The sequence below is a fragment of the Clarias gariepinus genome, chromosome 14, assembly GCF_024256425.1.
Source record: "Clarias gariepinus isolate MV-2021 ecotype Netherlands chromosome 14, CGAR_prim_01v2, whole genome shotgun sequence".
Classification (NCBI taxonomy): Eukaryota; Metazoa; Chordata; class Actinopteri; order Siluriformes; family Clariidae; genus Clarias; species Clarias gariepinus.
Window position 1 is genome coordinate 24,699,259 of NC_071113.1, and position 27,270 is coordinate 24,726,528.

Consider the following 27,270-nt stretch of genomic DNA (forward strand, 5'->3'; position numbering starts at 1 on the left):
ACAATAACAGTGCCAGGAAACCTGCAGCAGTGATTATGGCTTTTACAATGCACAACACATCCTTCAATCATTTGCCTCCAGCAGAGGTCTCAGAAGCAAAACTCCCAGATACACAAACAGCTTTTTTTCCCCAGTGTTGAAACTTTCATTAAACACTCAGCACTTTAGCTTAAAAACCCAGCACTTTCTATTTTCATATAACACAGATATCATTGGTCTGCGCCATTACTCCAGATTTCCTCCAGGGTTTCTGGTTTCCTTCTACCTTCGGAAAACAAGCCATTAGGTGGACTGGTGTGTGTGTGTGTGTGTGTGTGTGTGGGTGGGTGTGTAATGGATTGGCATCCCAACCCCATTCGGCACCAGTTGTTCTAGAATAGTGTCATCAGCCCATTGTAATGAGGTTCCTCTACTGGAGCAACTTGTATCAGTCACTCTGTCAGCAGAGGGCAATGTTAGACTTTTTTCCACCTTTAACCACCCTTTCTTCCCTCTAGGCTGAACAGGAATTGTGCTAGCCAGATATGCTGGTATGATATTATGCTTTGAATAGTGTAGAATTGAACCAGAGAAAAAAGAAAGAGAGATCCACACAGACCCAGTGGTGCCCAGTGGTGGTGCTGTGCTTACCTCTCATGGGATTGGCACTATGTCACACTTACCTACCCACCATGGCATTGCCACCTGTGCACACCCATTTCTATTAACGTCTATGTGACAGTAGCCTCAAAGTGGTATAGTGGTTAGTCGCCTTTTACCTCCAGAGTCGAGGGTTTCTATTGTCGTTTCAGGTCAGTGTGCATAAAGTTTGCATGTTCCCCCTGTGCTTGGTGGGTTTCCTCTGGGTACTCTGGTTTCCTCCTACAGTCCAAAGACATGAAGATTAAGATAACTGCCCCCTAGTGTCATAAATAAGATAATTGCCAACTTTTGTGTTGTAGCTTAGTGGTTAAGATGCTGGACCATAGATTAGAAGGTCCAAGGTTCAAACACCAGGACCCCTAAGGTGCCAAGGTTGGGCCCCTTAACCGCTTGCATGTATAATGAGATAAATGTAGATTGCTTTAGATAAGGGGGTCTGTCAACGGCCATGATTGTAAATGCACTTTATGTGACAATTTCTGTTCCTTCTCACTCTCTTGTGCTTCATAGTTTGTTCACAGGTACTGTATTTGTCATTTTGTTTATAAGTATCATTATTTAAGCTTCATTGTTTTTAGGAGCCCTTGTTTGCCATCAGTTTTTCACCCTGTTCATTTTTTGTTCCTAATAAAGTTGCTGGTTTATTTCTGTTCCAGTTATTGTTTTGTTTGTTTTACATTTTAGGAAAATAGTCATTGGCTGTTGGGCATAATCTCTGACCTAGTACTTATAATTTACAAATTAATTTTTATTTACATGAGTTAATTTTTAAGTATAAATAATTAAATAAAAATAAATAATTAAAAAAAAAAATTGAGTTATTTGGACAGATTTTTGAGTAATTTAAGTATATTTGAGTTATTTATGGTTAAAACTATAAAAATATTTTAACTCAGTTCTGAAGGGTGAATGCTTATGCTTATTATTATTAATTGCCTATTATTATTGTATTTATGTAGCACCTTGGTCCTGGAGGAACGTTGTTTCGTTTCACTGTGTATTGAACTGTATGTGGTTGGAATGACAATAAAAGCCTACTTGACTTGACTTGACTTGACTTATTGTTATTATTTTTGCTTTTATTTGACGTATTGTTTGGCCCTGGGGCTTAGTTCACATGTTTCCTCTCACAGTCCAAAGACATGCAGTTTAGCCTAATTGGCATTACTACCTGGTATATGCTCCAGGCCCCCCGCAACCCTGTACACAGGATAAGTGGTATAGAAGTTGAATACATTTTTTTTTCCACATCACGAGAAACAACCATGAAACCCTGGCAGTCAGAACAGCAAGGGAGAGCTTTACTAGTCATTACATTTACATGCAGCCTTAATAATCCATTAACTGGACTGAGAGCTTAATCAAAATTTTAAAAGGTTTTTTTTAAAAATGAGTCTCATGTGGGCACAACCATGGTACATGAGAATATATTCGTAAATCATTTACAGGAGCATTTCCACAAGAAATATTATGTTCATAAAAAATCTAATTAGCTCAGGGAAAAAAATTGTGTCTTATCCTGTTGTGTTTGTCTAAATCTATGTAAAAGAACATTCACCAATGTAAAACTCAGTTAATTGGCTTTATAAAGTATGATTGACATTGAGGTATTGAGTCACTGTGATTTCATTAGGAAGGAACAACATTCTCCAGACCGTTATACAAAAAATAATGCTGGGGTGGTGTGATGAGATATGACACACGGGCAAATATGATATTTTTGTATCATTCCAATTGTATCACATGAACTAGCTATTATAACTATTAACCTGTTTCATTCATTAACTAACATCTTGCACATTTTAAAGATGTTTAGTTTGTTTAAATGATGTTGAACTTCTGAGGGACATATTGGTTAAAACATTAAGTATTACACAATGCTGACACTGGAGACTCCTTCCAAAAATGCTAGATAAAAATGCTAGATATTTTTACTATAACATTAAGTTCTAGTAAAAATAATGCACACTTCTGAGCAATCAGATTTGAGCATTCAATAGAATTGTGGTATAAACTGCACATGTTTCCTGATTATTGTTTTATTGTAGATAGGGAGATAAATATAAATTTTCAGATGCACACACATTTAATAACAAAATGTAACTTTAATAAGGCAATCCAAGACAAATTTATAAATTAAACATATATAAGGCGCATTATTAGGACAAAAGTATTGGCACTCTTTAAGAGTAGATTCCTATTCACATTTCATCATATTTTAAAATATGTTAGTATACACTAATAACTGCTTTGGTTAAAAAAAAAATTAAAAAAAATAAATGAGATCTCTTTTAGACTCTTTGCTTACAGAGTACCTGGTTCCTTTTTTCCCCCACAGTAGGTTCCCTCTCACAGTTGCTGAGATCTATCTGAATTCAAATGAAGCAGCAATAGGCGAACACATAATTTAGTTTGTATTTAGACATACAAGACGTGTACACATATTAAAACTGATGTCAGAGTCTGCATGCACTAACTTCCTTGTTGAAATATATCTTGATGCATGCATGCATAAATACTTACGGTACATGTTAAACCATGCAAAATAAGGTAGGTAGCAGGGCAACAGCTCCTAATGTTAGCCCAGTTCTCCAATTTTTTTTTTTTTTGCTACACTTGGTTTTAATGAATGAATTCTTGTACAACATGCAACCGGCAAAAAAATACTATTGTTTTACTGTTGCTGGTGTAATATATTTTCCCATCTCAATCCTGTTGAAAGTGTTTTCTCCACTACAGCACATTGTTAGTAGTAAATGTCTGCTACTTTCATGGACACACACGTCCGCAAAAAGTGGGTCATTTTCTTTTGTTTAGTTTCTGTTCCAGTGCTCCAGTGTAACACTTACTTTGAATGTTTCTTTTCCTAACAGAGTGTAATAATACAAAAAAAGGCATAAATATATATTTTTTTGTGCACTTGAATCCTGATATATGGCGATATATACTTCTTTTATTATACAGTATAAAGAGGTGACATGCACCTTTTTTATGCAATTATACCCCTGGAGCATCCTGTCCCTTCCATGTGGAGAGCAAGGACAATTTTGCACCGTTTGTTTGCAGCCATGGATGACTGCAGTATTGCTGTAGACAAACTTTTATTAACACTCACTCATTGTGTACCAGAACAGTAACACCCCAAAATACTTTTTCTTCTAAGAGCATATTGTATATGGAGAAACACTCCAGTACCAGACCAGTACCTTAACCCAAAGGCTATGAGTGTTTTAGTGAGACTTCAGATGCATGTGAGTAATGTTGATAGCAACAGAAACAAGCTGTTCCTCTCATATTCTGCCCAGTGGCTCCTTCAGGCTCAAAAGCCCTGCAATCACATGACACAAATAAAGGTTTTAGCCGGGTCTTCTGACACACACATGAAAAACACACACCCAACTTTGAGAAAAACATTTTTTATTTGTGTGATAATGATTAAAGATATGGGGAAAAACAGGTTCATAAGCTAATAGGGTTAAGACAGTCTGCTCTGATTTTGGATTGCAATCAACTGTCATTTATAAAGTGTAATTAGTTAATCCTTAAAAAGTAAAAAAAAAAAAAAAACAAGGGCAATTTTTTTTTTTTTTATTTCATTTATTTTACTGAGGGAAAAAAATAACCACAAACAATGTTTTTTTCTTTTTAAACCAACCCCAGTATCAGCCTCTTCCAAACGGTTGAGATGTCTTCTCATGGTAAAAGTATCAATACATTTACTAATACCAAAGAAAATTTGTGCCATGATCTGCTTTATTTCTCATGGTATGCTACAGAGCAATTAAAAAAAAAAAAAAGTATTTAAAGACACAGTGATAGTGATTTTATAAGCATAGCACACCTCAACCGAATGGTAGAGATGGCTCAAGCAAGTTAAGTTCAACAAAACTTTCAATAAGATATCGTGAGTCAAAATATACTCTACAAAAATGTTGAGCAGGATGTTAAATTGTGAATATACACTTAAGACTAGGAAGTGCAAATTAAAACAATCTGACCTAGATAGTTTGTTTTTGCTTCATATACTGAAAAAAAAAAAAAGAAGATACCGTATTTATTAAATATTGTACAAGATCTTTTTCCGTGCATGTCAGATCTTTAGGTGTGGTATGCTCTCAATCTTGTCAGAAGAAAAAAATAAGGTTTTTTTTTTTGTTTAGAAATGTTTGGTACTTTATGAACAAGAAAGTGCTTGGTAGCTATCACAATGCTGTACCTTAACACGTGAGAAAGAAACACAAAATAGCTTTTAAGATGAAATATTTAAAAAATGAAGCCGTTTCACACACATACAGTACACATACACACACACACACACACACACACACACAATGTATCTCACAGTAGTAGATATTGAGCTTTTCTGTAAGTCTTTTGTTCACTCAGGGCAACATGCACAGTCAGATTCATGCTTCACTGGAGACGGCACTACCAGTAGCTCTTCTTAAGGGAGGGAGATCGAGAGAGAGAGAGAGAGAGAGAGAGGGAGAGAGAGACAGAGAGAGAAAGTCTAATAGCAATGCCCTTCCTAATATTTCCTCTAAAGAAGTGCTGGAGAAGTCAGATGCTTCCTTGGCATCTAATAATGCCGCAGATTGATTTCTTCTCTCTGGGACAACCACACAATTAGGTAAACAAAACTCTCGTCACAATACCAGCTGCTCTCACACTCACTCTCTGATTGCTGAGCTCTTGTGTGTGATAATAATACACTTTATTTCATGCCACCACAGCATTCACCTTCTTTTAAACATTTAGTATAATTTGTTTTCAAAAGAACAGCTCAGAATGTGGTGTAATTTCTGCTTTTTATCTCTGCCATATCCACCCCCCAGCTTTTTTCCCATCTGAAAAGAATCCACATGGATGTAAAATCTGGACACTGGAGACGACAATCTATGCCACAGAGTCAAGCCGGAGAGGACGGCACGTCTCACGTAGCATGGAGGAGATCTTCAGATGAAAGTACCTGGAGGAGGCCTCGTCGTGCAGCTCGTCCGAACAGCTGTATTGAAGGCAGATTGAAGGATGAGTGGTTCCAAACACTTAGCGATCTGCAAGCTTTTCCCATTAAACCGCAGCTACCTCCTTACAGCCAGAAGAACTACACACTCCGGAGTATAAGCCCTAGTTTAGTGGCAAGTTCTCAGAGCAGTCTGGAGTCTCTATATTCTGAACCGGAGAGCAAAGAAAGGGTTCAAATTAAGACAGGACCGAGCACAGAGAGAGCCAAGGTGTGCTGCCTCGCTCCAGTTCGGATTGGATGGCTGCCCTTACAGAGACACATGGTGATTAAAGAGAGGCCAAATAATGCGCCTCAACAGGACGGTAATGTCTGCAAGGTAAGAGTTGAGGTTATATCAATGAGGTTATATAAAGGTTATATTTTCCTGATATATATATATATATGTATATATATATATATATATATATATATATATATATATATAGATATATATATATATAGATATATATATATAAAGATAAGAGAGTCCGTCTTCTGGCAACCCTTCCAAACAAACTGTACTTATTCAGTCTTCTTCTAATTGTGCTGTAATGGATTTAACATGCTCACTAAGGCCTATAAGGTGTGAGATGTAGCTCTTGTTTTTTTTTTTTTCATATTTCTCTGAGCATTGCACAGTCTGACCTTGGGGTAAAGAAGCTGGGACGTCCACTCCTGGGAAGATTGGCAACTGTTTTAAATTATTTTGACTTATCAATTATCTTTCTCAGTGTAGAACATTGAACTCCAAATTGTTTGGGAATGGTTTTATAAACCTTTCCAGACTTATGTGCTTTAACAGTTGCTTCTCTAAGACGGTTGCTTGGCATTGAATGATTCAGATCAGCAAACTGCCAAAACTTAATCATGGGCTAGTGCTAAACTTACCCTCTTAAAGCCCATGGGAACTTATTGTATGCTTAATTTATTTATAATTTAAATTAATTGATATATATTTTTTTAGCTTAATTTTAGTTAAATAAATATTAGTACAGTAAAAAAAGTTATATGTTGTTGTTCGTCTGAGGTTGTATTTGCCCAATACTTATACTAAGAACAGATACATTTTATTAAGTTTTTTAAGATAATAGTGTTGTGCCCTGGTGTATGTTTTTTTTTAGGCAGAGAGAACACCATGCACAGCACAGCAATTGCACTTTGATGGAACCTAAAACAACGAACCCAGAGTATCAATTTCTCTTTGATTCAGACTCGCCAAAGGGACTAATGGGTGTGAAAGTGCCCTAAGCAATCAATAAGCTTGTAATCCTCAAACATCGTGACCAATAAGAAAAATGCCATTATATTAAAGTCCGTCCATCGTTGCAGCACAAGCCTACAGTGCGAAGGTTATTTACTTTAGAGGTCGCCTGGCAGCTTGTCAGCAGGTTATGATTACAGTGAAAAAAGGCTTTGAGGGTGTGAGTTGTTTGCAGCTATTTCTGATGTGTATCTGCTCACAGGGTTGAGGCTGCAAGAGGGAATCCAGCAGAGATACAGTACGCTATGTAAATGCTTATTAAAAGTGTGATGTAAAATTGAGACGTCTGAAATTTGTATATTGGGTATGTATGGGGTTCAGGGCTAATTAGAAATAAAAAAAATATATACTTTTTTGCTCACATTATTTAAAATAAAATACAACAACAATAAAAACAACAAAAATAGGGCTACAAACCCAAAAAGCAGCAATCTGTTTTTTAAACCATGCTCAATTGGTACTAAGGGGCACAAAGTGTGCAAAGAAAAGAAAGCGAGGAAAATAAGTATTTGGCCCATCAGCATTTTTATCACGAAGGGGATTTCTAAGTTGACACAAAATTTCTACCAGATGTAGCATTCAAGCCAAATATTGAATTCATACAAAGGAATCAGAACATTAAAGTATAGTCATAATAAATAAGGTGAAATGACACAGGGAATAAGTATTGAACACACTTTATTTAATACTTTGTAGAAAAGCCTTTGTTGGTGATTACAGCTTCTAGACGCCTCTTATATAGAGAGACCAGTCGTCTGCATTGCTCAGGAGTGATTCTGGCCCATTCTTCCACACTGCTTCAGTGCATTGCTTATAGAGTTCTTTGAAACAACAGTGCCTGCTGATGCAAGGTCTTCCTGAAGTTCTGCCTGAGTGGTTCTTAGCTCTTTGAGAACTCTCCTGATTATTCTTTGGACTTCTCGGACAGGGATCTTACATGGAGTACCTGATCGTGGCCAGTTTATGGTGAACTGATGCACTTTCTATTTCTGGATAATGGCCCCCACAGTGCTCACAGGAACATTCAGCATTCTGGAAATGCGCCTATAACCATTCCCATCAGAATGCTTTTCAACAATAAGATTACGAAGATCTTGGGAGAGTTCTTTGATTTTACCCATCAAGAAGGCTTTCCTGTGTGCTTCCTGGGCCTTTATAGGTCATCAATTAGGACTGTTAGGGGGCAGGGTCTCCCTCTCAATACTGACAGATTTCAGGTGATCTCCTGTCTTTCTATGCCATCTTTAATTGTTTAATACTTATTCCCTGTATTATTTCACTTTATTTATTATGACTCAACTTGTAAACTTAAATGTTCTAATTTCTTTGTATAAATTCAATACTTGACTTGATGGCTACATCTGGTGGAAATTTTGTGTCAATAGCCCACTTAGAAATCCCCTTACTGATAAAAATGCTGATGTGTCAAATACGTATTTTCCCCACTTTATCTTCTAGACCATTACATCACCACAACGAGCTTGAACTGTTGAAACAAGGCAGGATGGATTCAAGCTTTCATGTTGTTTGCGCCAAATTCTGAGCCAACCATCTGAATGCTGCAGCACAAATCGAGACTTATCAGACGGACAACGTTTTTTCCGATCTTCTATTGTTATTTTACAATGTTACACTGTCTCAATCTGGACTCATCAGACCATGTGAACTTTCTTTCTTAAGTTTAGTCTAACAACTTCTCCAAGTGTTTAAGTGATCTCCATTCATGATTTTTTTCCTGACCACATTTCTTCCACAAAGTTGACGGTTCAACATTATCAGGTTTTGATAATATGTGAAAGGGTTGATAAGCCAGTTCCAGTAATTTCAATTCTACTTAGTTGTTTTGATGCAGCCCAATAATGTGGCCTGTCCAAAATGGCAACTTTTAGTTAGCTAGACAGTGTATATGACACATCACGTATTGTGTTCTAGTTCTATTTTGCACGTGATGTAATTCATAAAATAGTTCTTACATTACTTACACATACACACTTTTTGAATATGCACTTAAGCATGTGATGTGTGTAAAATATACCCTCCTCATAACTTCTTGGAAATACCTGCTGTTTTGTATACTAGCTGTAAGAAGAGGCAAACAAAGCATCCTGAAAGATACTCTATGTTGACATTTGTTGAGAGATTTGAGCAAAGAAAAAAAGCAAAAGTTTAATAGAGACTTATGTTTGAAGTATAAGGGGAAAAAAACAGTCTGTACAAAAAACACTTGCAGGCTCCATTCCTCTGCTGGAATCCATAAGTCATGCTCCACAGCATGCACCTAATTCCATGAATGATGAAATGATAGGAGTGTGTTTTCTTTCAGGTGAAGCTGAAGCCACCCATCACCCCTGTATTAAGCTGCACTTCTGTCAAAGAAAATGGAGGAGGTAGGTAGTGTTAAACGAAAAGGAAGAAAAAGGATATGTCCCTGCGATAAAAACGCAGGTATAAAATACAAGGATTTACTTTGGATTTTCTAAACATGACACCGTTTTTTTTGTACAGATATACACCTTGCAGTGCTCAGTGCTGTCGTGTACATGCCATCCCATCATAAAAACCTAGCTACAAAGGTCAAAAACTCAACCACTCAGTACCAGACATACTTTTATTTATTTATTTCATTCTATTTTTTTTAACATCCAAAGCAATCAGCCTGCTGACGGAGAGACAGATAAATAGAGAGATTAAATATGCTCAGAGCACAAGCTTGTGTTTGACTGTGAATAAGCTGTTATGAGAAATAAAACTCAAGTGGCTCAGTGTAGCGTGTTTGACAGCACCAGCCTTGTTTTTTTTCCCCCTCATGAGCATTCTGGGTATTCTATTATCTTAATGAGTAATTCATTTTAGTCCGCATGTGATGATTTGTGATGACTGTTTGTGTATGTGTCAATCATATTTGTGTATATGGCCTTCTAGACTGGTAGGAATACTCAGACGGTTGATTTTCAAGGGGCCCTAGTTGACGAAGCTGCATTTACTGTGCCAGTTTATACACACATGATCAGCTATCTCATTAAAACCACTGGCAGGTGATGTGAATAACATTGATTATCTCGTTACACTGCCATCTGTCAAGGGAGAGATATTTTAGGAAGCAAGTGAACAGTCGGTTCACAAAGCTGATGTAGTGGAAGCAGGAAAAAGGGGCAAGGGCAAGGATAAGCGCTTTTGGAGTGGGCTGAATTATGAAGGCTGGATGACTGTGGACGCTTGGACGCTTTCCAAATCAGCAGGTTTTGTGGGCTGTTCCTGGTATGCAGTTGTTCATGCTACTAAAAAAAAGTGGGCCGAGGAAGGATAACCATACTGTAACACACAGTGCATGCATGGTAGCTTGCAAACCAATCAGAGTCCTGATACTGAATCTCAGCTACAATAGTCAAAATATTGAGGAATGGTTTGAGGAACATGTCCAAGGTGTTTACTTGCCGTCCAAATTCCCCAGATCTGAATCAAGCGAGAATCTGTAGGATGTCAAGATCAAACAAGTCCAGAGACCTCACTTCAAAGCCCAAGTTCAGGGTTGAAATGTGATGGTGCCAGATACCACGGCACACATTCAGTGGTCACACGCCTTGACCCGGAGGACCTACACAGTATCAGGCAGGTGGTTGTAATGTTAAGGCTGATTGTGTGTAGGAAGTTAATTTGCTCTTTTCTTTGTCAGGCTAGAAATTGTAGCATGTCAGAAGTTGATTGTTTTGTCAACATGTCTCAAAGGTTAACATGCACGCCTCTCTCTTTCTCTCTCTCTTTCTCTCTCTCTCCTCAGGAGACCCATTTTTTTTCTTTTCTTTTTTTTCCCCCACCTGTAAGGTAGCTCGGTATATTAAGTCTCTGGGTTACTGATCAGAAGATCGACATTGTAAACTCTATCTGCCACTGTTAGGCCCTTGAGGAAGGTCCTTAACCCTGTCTCCTCCAGGGTTGTTGTATCAAGGCTGAATCTGTAGCCTAACCGAGGCTTCCTTACACACTGACATATGCAAAGAAAAGAATTCGATGGTACAGTAATGTATGCAGTATATGTGTTAAACAAAGGGTTTTCTTTGAAAAAAGCAGATTTTCATTGAAGCTGATATTTGATTCAACTATATCTACTTACCTAAATGTGAAGAGATTCAGCTTCCATATAAAACTGGTGTTTAAGGTTAAACTGAGGATTGGTAATGCATCAAAAGCCATTGGGTTCTTTATGTCTCTCTCAGTCCATATGAAAGATTACAGAATGACATGAAGGCTGTGTGTGTATATATATATATATATATATACAGCATGAGCAGCAACATTAATTCAGGATGAGAGGCAAACGGCTCATATAGCGTAATCCGTCAGACGCTCCCTGGATTGTTAAAGATGAGGCCTACTGCTGGACCAAGGACGTGTGTCTGTGTGGCGTTTGACTGTCAGGTGTTCATTACTGTGAGCCTGTGTTTCTGTTAAAGAAAGAACTACAAGGCAAAGTTCATCGGCATAGTCAATGGCAGAGTCACTATGGCGACTGCGATGTGGTGCAATCCATCATTACGACATGACATGGCACCTGTCTGGTGAAAAGTGCTACCTCGTCCTTCTTGTCTCTCAGTCTATCTTGTGCTCTCTCTCTCTCCTTTTTCTGTCATTGCTTTTGTCTGACAGCGAACACACACACACACCTACTCTGCTTGTGAGGACCTTCCAATGACATGATTATTAATGATGTTAATTGACACTATGCTTATCTTTATCCATCAGCTCTTTTATTATAAAGAAACCTTTCAGTGTTTTATATATATATATATACCATCCAATACTTACACACACACCCTTCATTGCTCCACCAGTTGAATGTAATGACACAATGCTGGTTTGGTCAACAGCACTTTGTTGATTACATAAACACACACACAGTATGAGAATGACGCAACTCTATGATGTAACTCTTTTCCGTAACCTTTTTGTAAACTAAGAGGATCTTCCTGTATCTCACACACAGGGCAGATTGCCGGATTTGGGGTCAGGAGAATGTCTGGTGCCATCTCTCTAAAGGTAAATACTCTTCATCATGCATTACAGTTTCCAGCATAGGCACTAAAATTTCACTCCTCACCATGGAGCTTTGTGTTCTCCCCACTTAAGGCCATAAGTCTCATCTAAACCCCTAAAGCATGCTTTAATAGAATTTCTAAGAAAAAAACATAAACTGAAATTTTATATTTGTATTTTATGTTTAACAGGCCTTCTGTAACCCTACCTGTCCTGATTCTTTCATAACGTATACCATTATATTTCATATGAAATTCTGACAGCCAGTGACTCAGCTGTTCTGACAGCCAGGGAAAGTTCAATCCACCACCTGAGTGCATTCTTTATGAGGTGCATTCTTTCATTACGTCTGATTTCAAGGGAAAAAAAACTTTTTTTTTTGTAGGAGCAATTCAGGCAAAAAAGTGTTTCAAGTAAATGTTGTTTTATTTACATCATGTTCTTCTGTATAAGGATTATACAAACATGACCCTGTTTGACCATGATCAAAGTTATGAAAGTTAGTCACCTACAGCAAACACATGGTGTAGGGTACTTAAAGGTGGATTGTACAAGTAGATGTTTTTTTTAAGTAGCTCATAGACTTCGTAAGTGGTACAGTACACGTCTCTATTTACATATATTATATGCAGAATTCCTTGCTGATATGGAACGCTTTCGGCTGTCACTACTGGAGCACCGTCTTACAGATCTCTCATACAAGTGGCAGATCAAATAAACCAAATGGCTTAATACAACTCTACATTCTTAACTACTAAATAGTGCACTCTAATAGATGGTATAGACATGACTAAATTCAACCCTGCACACTAAAAAGTAAATACAGTTGAAACTTGGATTGCGAGCATAATTTATTCCGGAAGTGTGCTTGAATATCAAAACACTTGTAAATCAAATTTCCCCATAAGAAATAAGGGAAACCCAGATGATTTGTTTCAAGACCCAAATATATTTATCTATAAATAATTAATACAAAATATAAAGTAAAAATAAAACAAATTAACCTGCACTTTACCTTTAAAAAGTGTATTATCGCAGAGGCGACAGTTCTGTAACCTATGCATTTATTGACAACAACAGAAAGGCATGAAATAGTTATAACAAAAACTAATTGCCAAGACACTTTACTGCACCAAACACTTTACACCAGGACTGTGTTATTCCAGCTAAACGTATAACTTCTGCAATATCTCCTTATCTCGTACAATCATGTTTGGACTTTTTTCACAAGTCCCACTTCACATACATTTCATTGTATATATTGTTATATTATCTTATGTTTATTATTGCTGCTAGTCTCTGACAGCTACTAAACAAATCTCGTCGTATTACTAATGACAATAAAGTCTCTTTATCTTTATCTATATTTTATCTTTATCTAATGACACACATGCTCTCTGTTTCCCGCATTCAGCTGCTTGTTCTCCGCTCTTTTTGAACATGCAAATCAATACAATTGCTCACTAATGCCAGTGGACTCTAAATGTGAATAGGTGAACAATAAACTCACTTTACTACAAAAAGAATCCTAGCTGCAGTGATTGAGACCAGAGAGAGATGAGAAGGAAAGCGGAGGAAGGGGGCTGCTGTGTAGGACACACACGCACAAACACCACGGGAGCACATACACATGCATACCTCTGCGTTAGAACAAACACACATGCACACACACACACACACACACCTCGCTCCAGTGCGAGCACACACACATACGAAAATAAAATAAAGAGAAAAACCATTGGCTCAGTTGTAATCATGTTACTCTCTGCATCAAAAAAAGAACCGCATGCTACTCTGTGATATTTGGTACTCGTATATCAAGACAAACCTGTTCATCAAAGCTAAATTTATTTATTTTACAATTTTTGCTCGTCTTGCTGAACGTCTTGAACTCGTAATCCGAGGTTTAGCTGTAGTACGCTCAGACATATAATAACTCCACATCTAAATCGAAACCTGTGCAATTAAGTACTAAATAGTATGCGGTAGAATATAATAAATACACAGCTAAATCTGACACTTTGCTCTAAACGACTAAATAGTATGCTCATATATATATATATATATAAATCGACAGCTAAAGCCAACCCTGAGCACTTAAATACTAAATCGTACACTCTAATTTATAATAAATCCAGAGATCTTTTATCTCTTTTCATCATTTTCTGTGCACTTAAGTGATAAATAGTACTCTAATAGTTACTAACTTATTACTACATCCAAGTCTGCATGGTAATAGATACTACATTTGCTACATTACAAAATCCAAGTCTTCACTGTAAACTAATAAGTAGTAAACTCTTATAGATACTACACCATGCATGATGAGGTTTATTACAGAATGGGGTCATCATCATAGGGAAATTAGTCTGTACATAGTTTGACATAAGTTCAGAATGATTCGTATAAAATTCATATTTGATTACATTATGATTGTAAGTACATGAGTAGTGCATAGCCAATTCATGTGGCGATTTAAAGCATGTAATGTCATATAGTTGAGAAAGTAAGTTCCTTGAAGAATTTCAATTCAGGTCAATTTAGCGTGCTGTTTCAAAAAGGTAGGGAATGTGGGAAATACCCCTCAGTGCACTCAGTGATTTTATAAAAGTTTAAAAGTTTGAAAGTGCTTCAGTCTGACAAAATTGCTGGCAGCAGTGTAACTGTCACAATTATATTGTTTCATTATTGTTTGGTTTATTGACTTTTAGAAGACCAATATTATTATTGGGCATTTAAGTTGTATTTTTTGTTATTTGTAATTTTACTTTGGAGTGACTTTGCTTTGTTGTGTCAGCGCAAGGGGGCGCAAAATGGTCAGGGTTCTCTCCAGGGAAAAAAAAGGGAAAAAGAAAAAAAAAACGCTTCGGTGACACTTGTACGAGACTTGGATAACTTGTGTGTGTATAAGAAAGGTTTATCCTTAAGAAAATAATTTTATTTGATGTAAACTTTAAAGTAAATCTGTAAAGAACTGAAGACTATTCCCTTCACTGGCATGCAGCCAACGAGGTATTTATTTGTGTTATTATCTGTATTTTGTTTAGTATAATAATATTCCACATGCTGTGCATGCTACTAGTCATGTTAAGCTAATATTATTTGCACTTTCTTTTAATATTGCGTGTTTAGTTTTCACGGTGGATTTGGAAAGAAGTTCTAAATAAACCAGTAGCAAGAGAACCACTTGTGTCTGCCTGTGCTTCGGAGGGAATTACAGTGAAAACTCGCCTGCTCATCGGCGCAAGTGGGCATTGAGTCACGGTGCGGCAGATTTAAGCAACTACGTGTCTGCAGTACTACAGATGAGTTAGCATACACTATACACACAGAAAGAAGCAAGAAGACGTACACAGTTAAGAGGAAACGTATTTAAGAGAAAGCCATAAAGAACTTGGACAATAAAAGGTTAAGAGTGTCTGAGAAGAGGGCTTTGTGACGGTTTGCTGTTAATTAAATTAATTAACTGTGAACAAGAGTTATAGCGATTTGTATCGTGAATGTCTGACCTACATGTTCAGGTCATTTAATTTAAGGTTGTCTTTTAAATACATTTAAGGTATTAAGATTAAAGAGTAACTATTATTCGATTTCCAAATATGTGTTTGGAGATAAGTGAATAAGGTTATATGCCATTTCATAGCAAAGTTTAAGTGTTTTGATATTTTGCATATTTTGAGTGTGTTTGAAGGATTATATATTGGATATCCTATACCCTATAACATTGATTGCATTATTTGTTTGTTTAAGATATTTACATAGGTGACTTTTACCTCTGGTTTAGAGTTAATGGTTGATGTAGAGGTTTATTCACTATATATTTTCCATTTATAATATTGTGTTAAGGCAAGGTACTGAATCAAAATGTCAGAATCAGGTGAGCCTGCTGTACCAGGTAGGGATAGTGCCAACTCCAGACAACTTGAAGAAGGTCAAGAAAGTGGTGCTGAAGTCCAGCAAGAGCAGCTGCTAAGGCGAAGTCAAAGAACAAGAACACTTACAGAGAAAGCTAGAGAATTACAGTCTGAAAGAATGAAAGCACTTCAACAAAGGTTTAACTATATCTATAGCAAATGGAGAACACAGGTGAAATCTTCTAAGAAGCCCTTATCACAGTCAACAGAGCCTTTATCTGATGATCTGCTCAATGATATGATTGGTGATGTCACAAGTCTTTCAGCAGATGTCCAGCGTGTTTATGATGAACTACGTAAAATCTCAACGCCAAATCAGGACACACGTAAAAAGGTGGATCGGTGTGTAGAGATCTCTAAGTTCATTGTAACCAAAGCAGCAAGCCGATTAGGTGGAAAGATTCATGAAGGAGAAGATCAAGATTGGCCAGAAGCAGGTTCTCTCTTTGACTCAAGCACCGGTGAATCAGGCTCTGTCGTTTCACTCTTAAAAAGTGTTTCAGATCATTCAAGCAGGTCTTCTATAAAAAGACAAGAAGCTGCTGCCGATGTTGCTGCAAGCCAAGCTGTTCTGAAAGTGTTACAAGAACAAGAAAGAGAACAACTGGAAATACAGCGACTAGAAGCAGAGTTTAAAAAGAAGATAGCTGATCAAGAAGCAGCAGTCAGAAGGAGTCGCTTAGAACGAGAAGCAGAAGAAGTGAGACGAAGAATACAGAGAGAGGAAGAGGAAGGCAAAATTAAGTTCCAGCTAGAAGAAGAGCACTTGACGCTACAAAAGGCTTTAGAGGAAAAAAGAAGAAGGGTACAGCATTTGGAGGTAGTAAAAGGTCTCAGTGCAGCACAAGCAAGAATGTTCGTGTATGATAACGTCCAGGCTCTAGGAGAAGAGCAGAAGGACACACTGGAGAATGAGATGGTCGAAAAGAACAGAGTGGCCACTCCCGCAAGTCCTGTGCTTCCACATGCATCTTCTAAGACAGAGGTTGTGACTGCCTCCTCAAATGAAAATACAGTGGAGCTTGTCAAGGTGCTGACAGGTGCTTTAAGCGCCAACAGAATTCCTATTCCTGAACCTTCAGTATTCAGTGGGGATCCATTGAAGTATGATGATTGGAAACTCTCTTTTGAGACACTGATTGATCACAAGAATATACAGGAAAAGGAGAAGATATACTATCTCCGTAGATATGTAAGTGGCCAAGCTAAGAAAGCGCTTGATGGCTACTTTCTACTTGGAACCGAATCTGCCTATGTTGCTGCATGGGAGCTTTTGGAAGAGAGATACGGAAACCCGTTCACAATTGCAAAGGCGTACAGAGACAAGCTTCAGGTATGGCCCAAGATAGGAGCCAAAGGTAGTTTTGAACTCAGAGAGTTTGTTGATTTTCTCCGTAGTTGCGAGGCTGCTATGGTCCACATTAAGGCTTTGGAAATCTTGAATGACTGTAATGAAAATAGGAAAATTCTTTCAAAATTACCAGATTGGCTAACAGCAAGATGGAACCGGAAGGTTATTGAATTAGAAGAAGAGAATAACCAATTCCCCTCTTTTAGTCAGTTTGTTAAATTTCTATCAAGAGAAGCAAAAATTGCCTGCAACCCTGTCACATCGCTGCAGTCACTGAAACAAGATGAAGCAGAAAAAACAAGATTTCAGAGACTTCAAAGCTCTGGAGCAAAGACACTGACCACAAACACTAGTGAAAAGATTGACCTAACATGCATTTTCTGTAAGAAAACTGGGCATACTTTGCACAAATGTCGGAAGTTCATGCAGAAGGCAGTTTCAGAAAGGATTAAGTATGTTCAAGCTGAAAAGCTATGCTTTGGTTGTCTTAAGTTCGGTCACCTCTCAAAGAGCTGTAATAATAGGAGCACTTGTGAATTGTGTCATAAGCGGCACCCAACCTGTCTACACGAGGAGAGAGACAAAGAAGGAAAAACATCACAACAAGCTAAACGAAATCTGAGTAAAGAAATGTCAAGTGCAAGTCAAGAGAGCTACAAGGAAACAACTACAGATTCCACTTCGAATAGAGTTATAAGTTGTGAAGCTAACACACCAACAGCTGCAATCATTCCTGTCTGGCTTTCATCCACAACTCAGCCAACAAAGGAAATCCTTGTGTATGCACTGTTGGATTCTCAAAGCGACACAACTTTTATACTGAGTGAAATAGCAGAAACTTTGGAAGCAACCAAAGAACAAGTTAAGCTCAAGCTTTCTACTATGACCTCAAGAACCACAGTAGTAAGCTCTAAAAGAGTATCCAACCTACAGGTCCGTGGTATCTATTCCAATAAGACAATTTCCGTACCACCAGTCTACACACGGGACTTTATTCCAGCCAACAGAACTCATATACCAACAAATGAAACAGCAAGAGCTTGGCCCCACCTAGAGCACCTGCAAGAAGAGATTGCACCTCTGCAGGACTGTGAAGTAGGTCTGCTCATTGGGTATAACTGCCCACAAGCTTTACTTCCAAGAGAAGTGGTGTCCGGCAAGGAAAATCAACCTTATGCACAGCGCACAGATCTTGGATGGAGTATTGTTGGCCATGGTAATCCCTGTCTGGACTTTGGCGACGCCATTGGAATCAGTCATCGCATAGTGGTAAGGCAAGTGACACCAGGTGTAAAGCCTTTTGCCAACCTCACAACTGAAATGCACTATGTGAGTCGAACTAGGGTAAAAGAAATCACTCCCTCAGAAATTTTAAGAGCCCTCGAATCAGACTTTTCAGAAAGAAATGGAGCTGATGAGCCTATGTCTCAGGAAGATCTCAAGTTTCTGTCAAAGTTGAGAGAAAACATCATACAAAATGACACTGGTCATTATGAAATGCCATTACCATTCAAAGAGGAAAGACCACAATTACCCAACAACAAGATATGTGCAAAACATCGCTTAAATTGCCTAGAAAGAAGGCTGAGAAAAGATCAAAGGTACTTTATGGATTATGTAAATTTCATGGAGGACATCATCTCACGTGGTGATGCAGAGAAGGTCCCTGAGGAAGAAATAGATAGCAACTCGGCTTGGTACATTCCACACCATGGAGTTTATCATCCAAAGAAACCAGGGAAAATACGTATAGTATTTGACTGTTCTGCCAAGTTTCAAGAAACATCTCTCAATGATCATCTCCTTACTGGTCCTGACTTGACAAATACGTTGGTCGGAGTCTTATGCCGCTTCCGAAAGGGTCCTGTTGCGATCATGTGTGACATTGAACGTATGTTCCACCAGTTTCATGTGAAAAGGGAGGATCAAGATTTTTTGAGGTTCCTATGGTGGGAGAATGGCAACTTGGAAACCACACCATCAGTGTACAGGATGAAGGTCCACTTGTTTGGAGCATCCTCATCACCTGGCTGTGCCAATTTTGGCCTAAAACATCTAGCAGTACAAGGCCAAGGTCAGTTTAGTGAAGATACTATACGCTTCATTCAGAGAAACTTTTATGTAGACGATGGTCTAACAAGCGTTCAAACTGAGAAAGAAGCCATTCAACTAGTCAAGGAATCAAGAGAGCTTTGCTCCACTGGCAAATTAAGACTCCACAAGTTTGTTTCCAACAGGGAGAACGTGATGGCAACCATCCCAGAAGAAGAACGAGCCACGGTCAAAGATCTAAATTTGGCCTTGAGTTTACCACATATGGAAAGAGCTCTTGGAGTCGAGTGGTGTGTATCATCTGACTCATTCAAATTCAGAGTTCAAGTAAAACCCAATCCACTAACAAGAAGAGGTGTGCTGTCTACTATAGCCTCTATATTTGATCCCCTGGGACTCATAGCACCCTTTGTACTTTTGGGGAAGCAAATACTCCAGAACATGTGCAAAGAGAAGACTGGATGGGATGAGGAACTCCCAGAAAACCTTAGACCTCAGTGGGAGTCCTGGATCAGAGACCTACCCAATTTGGCCGAAATGCAACTCGAAAGATGTTTTTTACCCCACAATTTCAGCAATGTAAAAAGATATGAGCTTCACCATTTTGCGGATGCAAGCGTTTCTGGGTACGGTGAATGTTCCTACTTACGTGTCATTAGTGAGTGTGATAAAGTCCATTGCTGTCTGGTAATGGGAAAGTCAAAGGTTTCACCAACTAAGGTCACAACTATACCAAGACTTGAACTCTCTGCAGCAGTTGTTGCAGTTCGTACCAGTGACATGCTCCGTAATGAGCTTGAAATCCCAGATCTGCAAGAGTTCTTTTGGACAGATTCTACAGTTGTTCTCGGATACATAAACAATGATGTCAGACGGTTTCAAGTATTTGTATCTAACCGTATACAGAAAATCAAGTCAAGTACAAGGCCTGATCAATGGGCTTATGTTGCCTCCGAGGACAACCCAGCAGATCATGCCTCTCGAGGGTTGACAGCAGAGCGACTCAAGACCTCAAACTGGTTCATAGGACCAAAGTTTCTTTGGCAAAAGGAACTACCTTGTAGAGAACTCAAGGTGGGAGAAATAAAGAAAGATGATCCCGAACTTCGCAAGGTTCTTTTTTGTAACACCAAGGCAAGGGAAAATGAACCGTTACTGGATCGTCTACAGAAATTCTCTGATTGGTCAAGGGCAGTTAGAGCAGTTGCCAGACTGAAAAGACTAATCAAAGAATACAAGGGTGTGAAGCAAAGAACCAATGAAAGTACAAGCCTAGCAGAAAGAAAAGAAGCAGAACTTGTCTTAATTAGGCTAGTTCAAGAAGAAGCATTCTCAGATGAAATAAGGAATTTGAAGTTAAAGAAAGTGGGTGCTAAAAGCAAAGACAATAAGCTTTGTAAGTTGAGCCCATTCTTAGATGAAGAAGGTATTCTAAGGGTAGGAGGACGCTTAAGTTTAGCTGCATTGCACCAACATGTAAAGCATCCTGCAATACTTCCAAAGAATAGCCACATATCAACTTTACTTATTCAGTATTTCCACGAAAGGGTACATCATCAAGGACGTGGAATGACGATGAATGAGCTGCGAGCTAATGGATGGTGGATCCTGGGATGCAGCGGTGCCGTCTCATCACATATCTTTAAATGCGTTAAGTGCAGAAAGTACAGAAGATGTACAGAGGTACAGAGAATGGGTGACTTACCACAAGATAGAACAGAAACAACTCCACCTTTCACATATGTCGGCGTGGACTGCTTTGGTCCAATTTATGTGAAGGAAGGAAGGAAGGATCTCAAAAGGTATGGTCTCGTATTTACCTGTCTATGTTCAAGGGCCGTACACATAGAGGTTGTTGATGACATGACGACTGACGCATTTCTCAATGCCTTAAGAGCATTCATTGCCATAAGAGGAAATGTTCGTCAGCTGAGATGTGATCAAGGAAGCAATTTTGTCGGTGCAAGAAGAGAGTTCACAGAACTCATGAAAGGATCAGGTGAAAGAGTGAAAGTTCTAGGATGTGAATTCCTTTTAAACCCCCCAACAGCAAGTCATATGGGAGGTGTCTGGGAGAGGCAAATAAGAACTATAAGAAGTGTTCTTACTGCTATCCTCGACCAGTCAGGGCAAAGGCTTGACAGCACCTCTCTAAGGACATTCCTATATGAGGTTATGGCCATTATTAACAGCAGACCACTTACCACTGAGCATCTGAATGACCCATCCGGACCTGAACCTTTAACTCCAAACCACATTCTTACAATGAAATCGACAATCATTCTACCCCCACCTGGACACTTCGTCAGAGAAGATCTTTATCTTCAAAAAAGATGGCGTCGAGTTCAGTATTTAGCTAATGAGTTTTGGACTCGATGGAGGAAAGAATATCTTTTAAACCTACAGGAAAGACGGAAATGGTACAAGAACAAAAGGAACTCAAAGGTCAATGACATTGTCCTTCTACATGATGATCAGGCACCACGCAACAAATGGAAGCTGGCTAGAGTCATAGAAGTCTATCCGGGGCCAGATAATAGGGTGAGAAAACTAAAATTACTGGTTAGTGACACCACATTTGACAAAAAGGGGAAACCCACGATTAAAACAGCATTTCTTGAAAGACCTGTACATAAGGTTGTTACTCTGCTTGAAGCAGATTAAGGTGTTTAATGTGTCTGAAAATCTTAAATAGTTAATAAGCAATAGTTAAATGTTCCATAGACATGTGTTTACTTAAAACAATTATGTTTAGTAAAATCCCTCATTAAGGTTGTGTGATTTGGTGGGAGTGTAACTGTCACAATTATATTGTTTCATTATTGTTTGGTTTATTGACTTTTAGAAGACCAATATTATTATTGGGCATTTAAGTTGTATTTTTTGTTATTTGTAATTTTACTTTGGAGTGACTTTGCTTTGTTGTGTCAGCGCAAGGGGGCGCAAAATGGTCAGGGTTCTCTCCAGGGAAAAAAAAGGGAAAAAGAAAAAAAAAACGCTTCGGTGACACTTGTACGAGACTTGGATAACTTGTGTGTGTATAAGAAAGGTTTATCCTTAAGAAAATAATTTTATTTGATGTAAACTTTAAAGTAAATCTGTAAAGAACTGAAGACTATTCCCTTCACTGGCATGCAGCCAACGAGGTATTTATTTGTGTTATTATCTGTATTTTGTTTAGTATAATAATATTCCACATGCTGTGCATGCTACTAGTCATGTTAAGCTAATATTATTTGCACTTTCTTTTAATATTGCGTGTTTAGTTTTCACGGTGGATTTGGAAAGAAGTTCTAAATAAACCAGTAGCAAGAGAACCACTTGTGTCTGCCTGTGCTTCGGAGGGAATTACAAGCAGTACTTAAAAACCCTAGCTGCAACCCCTAGGTTTATGGATAAAATATGTGTGGCTGTCTGGAAAAATCTGCCGGATATTTCTGCTGCTGATTTGTGAAATTCTGACAACCATTAAAGATGAAAAATAACAGTGCTGGTGGTTAGGACAAGAATAGCTTACTAGTAGGTTCTGTTTTTACCCTTTGTATCATAATTGGATTGTTTTGCAAGACTTGAGATCTTGCGGTGAGATGAAGTGCTAATGGTATTTAATATCCATGAAGATGTCTTTGGGCTACATTGACACAAACCTTTTTTTTTAGTTTGTAATGGCTTGTGATTGCAATGGCTCAAATAGCTTTAGTAGTGAAATTGTCATGAACCGAATTGTCCCCAGTTCTTGATCAGTACATAGTTAGTCACATAAACAAAGTGGGCTTTATGTTAACTAAAACACACTTAAATTAATACAATTGCACTTTCGAAATTGTAGCATGCAGAACGCGTTTGTTTATCTGGTTTTGCTGCATAATATCACCCCTTGGTTTTAATTAAGGTTTTCTTTCTCATGTCATCTCAGAAAGCTTAGTGATACCTGACTGATAAAAGTGTAAATTTTGTACTTATTTATTTATTACTTATTACTTACTTATTATTTATTATTATTTATTAATATATAAAAATATCTGCTTTGCAACAATGCCCATAGTCAAAAGTACTACAGAAATAAAACTCAAAAAAAAAAAAAAAAAATGGAATTCAATGGTGTGATTCTGCCAGACATTTTGCCATTTTAAATGACTTTAAACATGGTATGGTTGTTGGTGCCAGATGAGCTGGTCTGGATATTTCTGAAACTGCTGATCTAATGGCTCTCGACGTCAAAAAAAGGACCGCATGCTACTCTGTGATATTTGGTACTCGTATATCAAGAGAAACCTGTTTATCAAGGCTGAATTTATTTCCATACAATACTCATAAAAGTTTTCATACAATAGTCAAATCATACAATTCATCCTTCCTTATATCAACGGTTCAGGCTTATGCTATGGTGTAATCGTGTAAGGGATATTTTCTTGGCAAACTTTGGGCCCCTTCGTACTAACTGTGTTTAAATGTCATAGCCTTCCTAAGTATTTTTGCTTCCCCTAATGACCACAGACTAATGCATCATGTTACAAAGAATCTCAAACAATGTGGTGGAACGGAAGATTTATATCACGGATGTGCAGCCGACAAATATGCAGCATCTGTGTTTGTTCCTAGCACTTTGTTAAATCTACTGTATGCCATAAAGAACTTAAGCAGTGCTGGGAGCAAAAAGGGGCCCGCCCCAGTGGTAGCAAGGTGTACTTAATGATGTGGCCAGTGAGTGTGTGTGTCACTGATCATAAAGCTGCCATGCGTGAGAAGAGAGGAGAGAAGCACTAGCACTAGTTTAGGAGTGGAGGGATAAGGTGTAAAGGACAGGAGAGCAGAGAAATGGCATGAGCAATCAAGCTTGGAGAATAGAGAGACTGGATTAAAGTGAGAAGACAAGTGGAAAAGACAGGGAAGAAGAGACGAGATGAGAGGACGAGAGCAGGGTAATGGGGACTGGAGCTAGACTTTTGAGTAGAATTCTATAGACGATGGGCAGTTTTGACAGATTTCCTATTTCTTTTTCACCTAACGTCACCTTATAAAGAGATGGAGTAGCAAGAAAGCTATAATACACAGCTGAGAGAGATAGTAAGGGACAGGATATGAGGATATAAGATTTTTATTTTATTACTTTTTTATTTTGGTCAGGACTGCTAAGTGTATATTTAAAAACATTTAAATCTAAAACTATACAGTTTTCCCTGACATATTTCTTTTCTCTGTACATTTTCAGGAATCGTACTAGTAGTGCCAGTGGAACAGGATGCTGAAATTAAAATGTTGAATATTTCTGCTTCTTATGAATAGCTATGTGACAAAAAATATATTACCTCAAAATCAGAGGTTATTAGGAGTTATTTGATACATTTCCAATATGCACTATGATTTGTTCAGAATGGAAAACCTGTTTACACACTTACTGTATAAAGGTAGTCTACATGTAAGCATACATGCAAAACGTGTTTGTTCTTTCAAGAGTACTCAAGCTAGAGGTATTTCGAGAGCTATCGCATAAAGCATCAACCAAAACATTAGAAGTTGTAAATTTCGCTCTCTTTGTATAATACATCGTTTCACGAATGGGGCCATGTCTGGATGGGATAGCCATATGGTTGTGGTCTTCAGTCACTGTGCATCGTAAAAATATGTAAACAAAATTAGGCTACTATTGCAAAAGAGTATAGAAATCAGGAGTTCAGTTATGCAATTACGGAGTTCAGTTATGCAATTACATGCAGTGCTGAAATGGTTCCAATCGCTGGGCATTAAAAGGTTACAATGGCATGATAAATATTTTCACAATGACACAAACCAGATGAAACTTCTGTAGTTAAATTTAGCGATGCACCATCAAAGGCAATATGAATTGTAATTGCATACCTTTAATTGCATAACTTGACTGATCTTAGTGCCTACCAGTTTTATTGCCTAACCTCTCCCCGTGAAATAAAATAATCCTGAGATAACAAGAAACATGTGATAGCACGGTGTTGGGAAAAAAATGGAAGATAAAATAGTTAAGGAATATAAGATAAAGGATGTTATTGCTACTAGAAGACCAAATTCTCTAGGGATCTCTGAGCTAACAGGACACACTGTGAGAGATTCCCTCTTTTCATCTGTTACAGTGACCGTCTCAGCGCAGTGGTTCAGTGAGGATGATTCGGACTTTAAATTCGGCTCAATACACTAGCTTAGAGACCGGAATTTAAATACAGTACATCCTACCAGCTTTTCTGCTTGATGTTGATTAGGCAAAGCAGGGTTGTGCTGGGATTCAGAATGGAATCTCTTGTAATACTTGAGCAAATAATAAAGATGAGTTTTGGCTTCAAACTTAATTAAATTACCCTTGAGCTCCCCTGACACTAAGGCAGTTACTATGGCAACTGTAAAAACCCCTTTGGTTTGGGAAGCACTGGAATAGAGGATACTGAATGAGCTGATGCTAAGCTCATGATTGTGTATGCAGGACTGGAAATAAGCCTTTTGTCATCATAAAGCATAAAAGCAAGGTTCTCAGGTGTTAATCTTATTTTCCTTTGCCAGGCTGATGGTAAAAGACAGACCACTCTAGCAGAAAGAGATCAGGACACAGCACTTGTTCGGGCCACCAACATGCAGAACAAATCTCGTGACGGATTCTTGTGGCAAACCCCAGTGCACAGGAGAGGAAGTGTTTCCCAAGTGTCTCACAACACAGCACCCCCTGTGGGTTGCAGAATGTCACCCAAACCCAGCCGCTCTATATCCTCAATCACGATCACCTCCAGGAAAGTCACCCGTTCCTCAAGTCTGCCTAATACCAGCATACCTGGTCTGGAGAGAGACATGGAATCCAGTCCTATTTCAGCCCAAAACAATGACATCACTGAGCCAGATTTCACAAACCTTTTATGCTCACCAGGAGTCAATCCAGACAGGAAAGCACTTGTGGTCAAAATCACTCAGCAAAGGGAAAAGGCTAATAGGTTTTTGCAACCAGGTGCAAAATTTGGCCCAGTCTATAGTTTCCTTTCAAGTGGGACTAGTGGAGAAGATAATTTCTCACGCTTTTACGCTAAAAAGAGCTCAGATCTTGTTGATTCTAATCTTTCCAGCATGAAGAATTACCCTTCGCCAACATGTTTAAATGTGACTGGTGGAGATATCCGTATACCAGAAATGTCTAAAATGACCAACATTGAAAGCCACTTTAAGGTGTCTTCTTACCCATCCAGTCAAGAAACACAGATGCCAAGGGAGCTCAGAAAAGAAGACACCATTACCAATGAGCAAAAGCATAAAGATACCCTCTGCAGAGAGGAGGAGGACCACAGAAGGAAAGTGGCCAACAGACACAGCTGCAATGGCCTTAAAGTCACTGATCTGAAACCACAATTTGGCAAAGAATGCATGCTTTCTGGATCTGAGATGCAAATAGGTAGCAAGACCAAACTATTCAAATCCACAATGTCCCTCCAGCTGACATCGTCCAATGAACCTCGGCTGCGTGACCCACGCCCTTCAAGATGTCCCCCACCCCAGAGGCCTTCTAGTTGTTATGGTCGACTATTTAGCCCTGTCGAGCCAAGTGCAGATAGTGTACAAGATGTTGCAGATCACAGCACCATTTCTTTGCTTTCCCACGAGACAAATATTGACCCAGCATGCTCTGCTGCAAGCAGCTTAAACAGGTGTTGGAACACTGAAGGAGGAGCAGGGAGCCATCACAAGACAGAGACTTCTCCAAGGACAGGGAGCTCTGCTTCGGATAAAGGGCAGAGCAAGATCGAGTCTCTTCTCCAGAGGAACCAGCCTTTGACTCTCATCAAAGTCCCAGGTAGGAAACTTGTGTAGTGTTCAGATGTATGAGACCAGATCCATGCATGCTTTTATGGACTAGGTGGCTGTGATCATTTGCGTAAGTCAACTGCTGGGAACTGCAAGTCTATGTCTAGGCACACACTCATGTTAGCTTATGTTAGTTTTGATTCATAATTGATCTCAGTTGGTCAGGGAATAGGGATGAGAGTGATAGTTAGAATTGAAGCTA

At 38.5% G+C, this 27,270-nt stretch overlaps 1 protein-coding gene across 2 annotated transcripts in view; it reads left to right on the forward strand.

The window, feature by feature from the left end:
* Positions 1-5,529: 5,529 nt before the first annotated feature.
* c14h10orf90 (chromosome 14 C10orf90 homolog) overlaps positions 5,530-27,270 on the forward strand; it is a 33,947-nt gene continuing 12,206 nt past the window's right edge. For both annotated transcript variants that reach the window (XM_053511981.1, XM_053511982.1), the window contains exons 1-4: positions 5,530-5,984; positions 9,232-9,295; positions 11,890-11,942; positions 25,785-27,057. In XM_053511981.1, the coding sequence (XP_053367956.1) occupies positions 5,541-5,984; positions 9,232-9,295; positions 11,890-11,942; positions 25,785-27,057 (1,834 nt within the window). In that variant the 5' untranslated portion in view covers positions 5,530-5,540. The remainder of the gene's footprint in view (positions 5,985-9,231; positions 9,296-11,889; positions 11,943-25,784; positions 27,058-27,270) is intronic.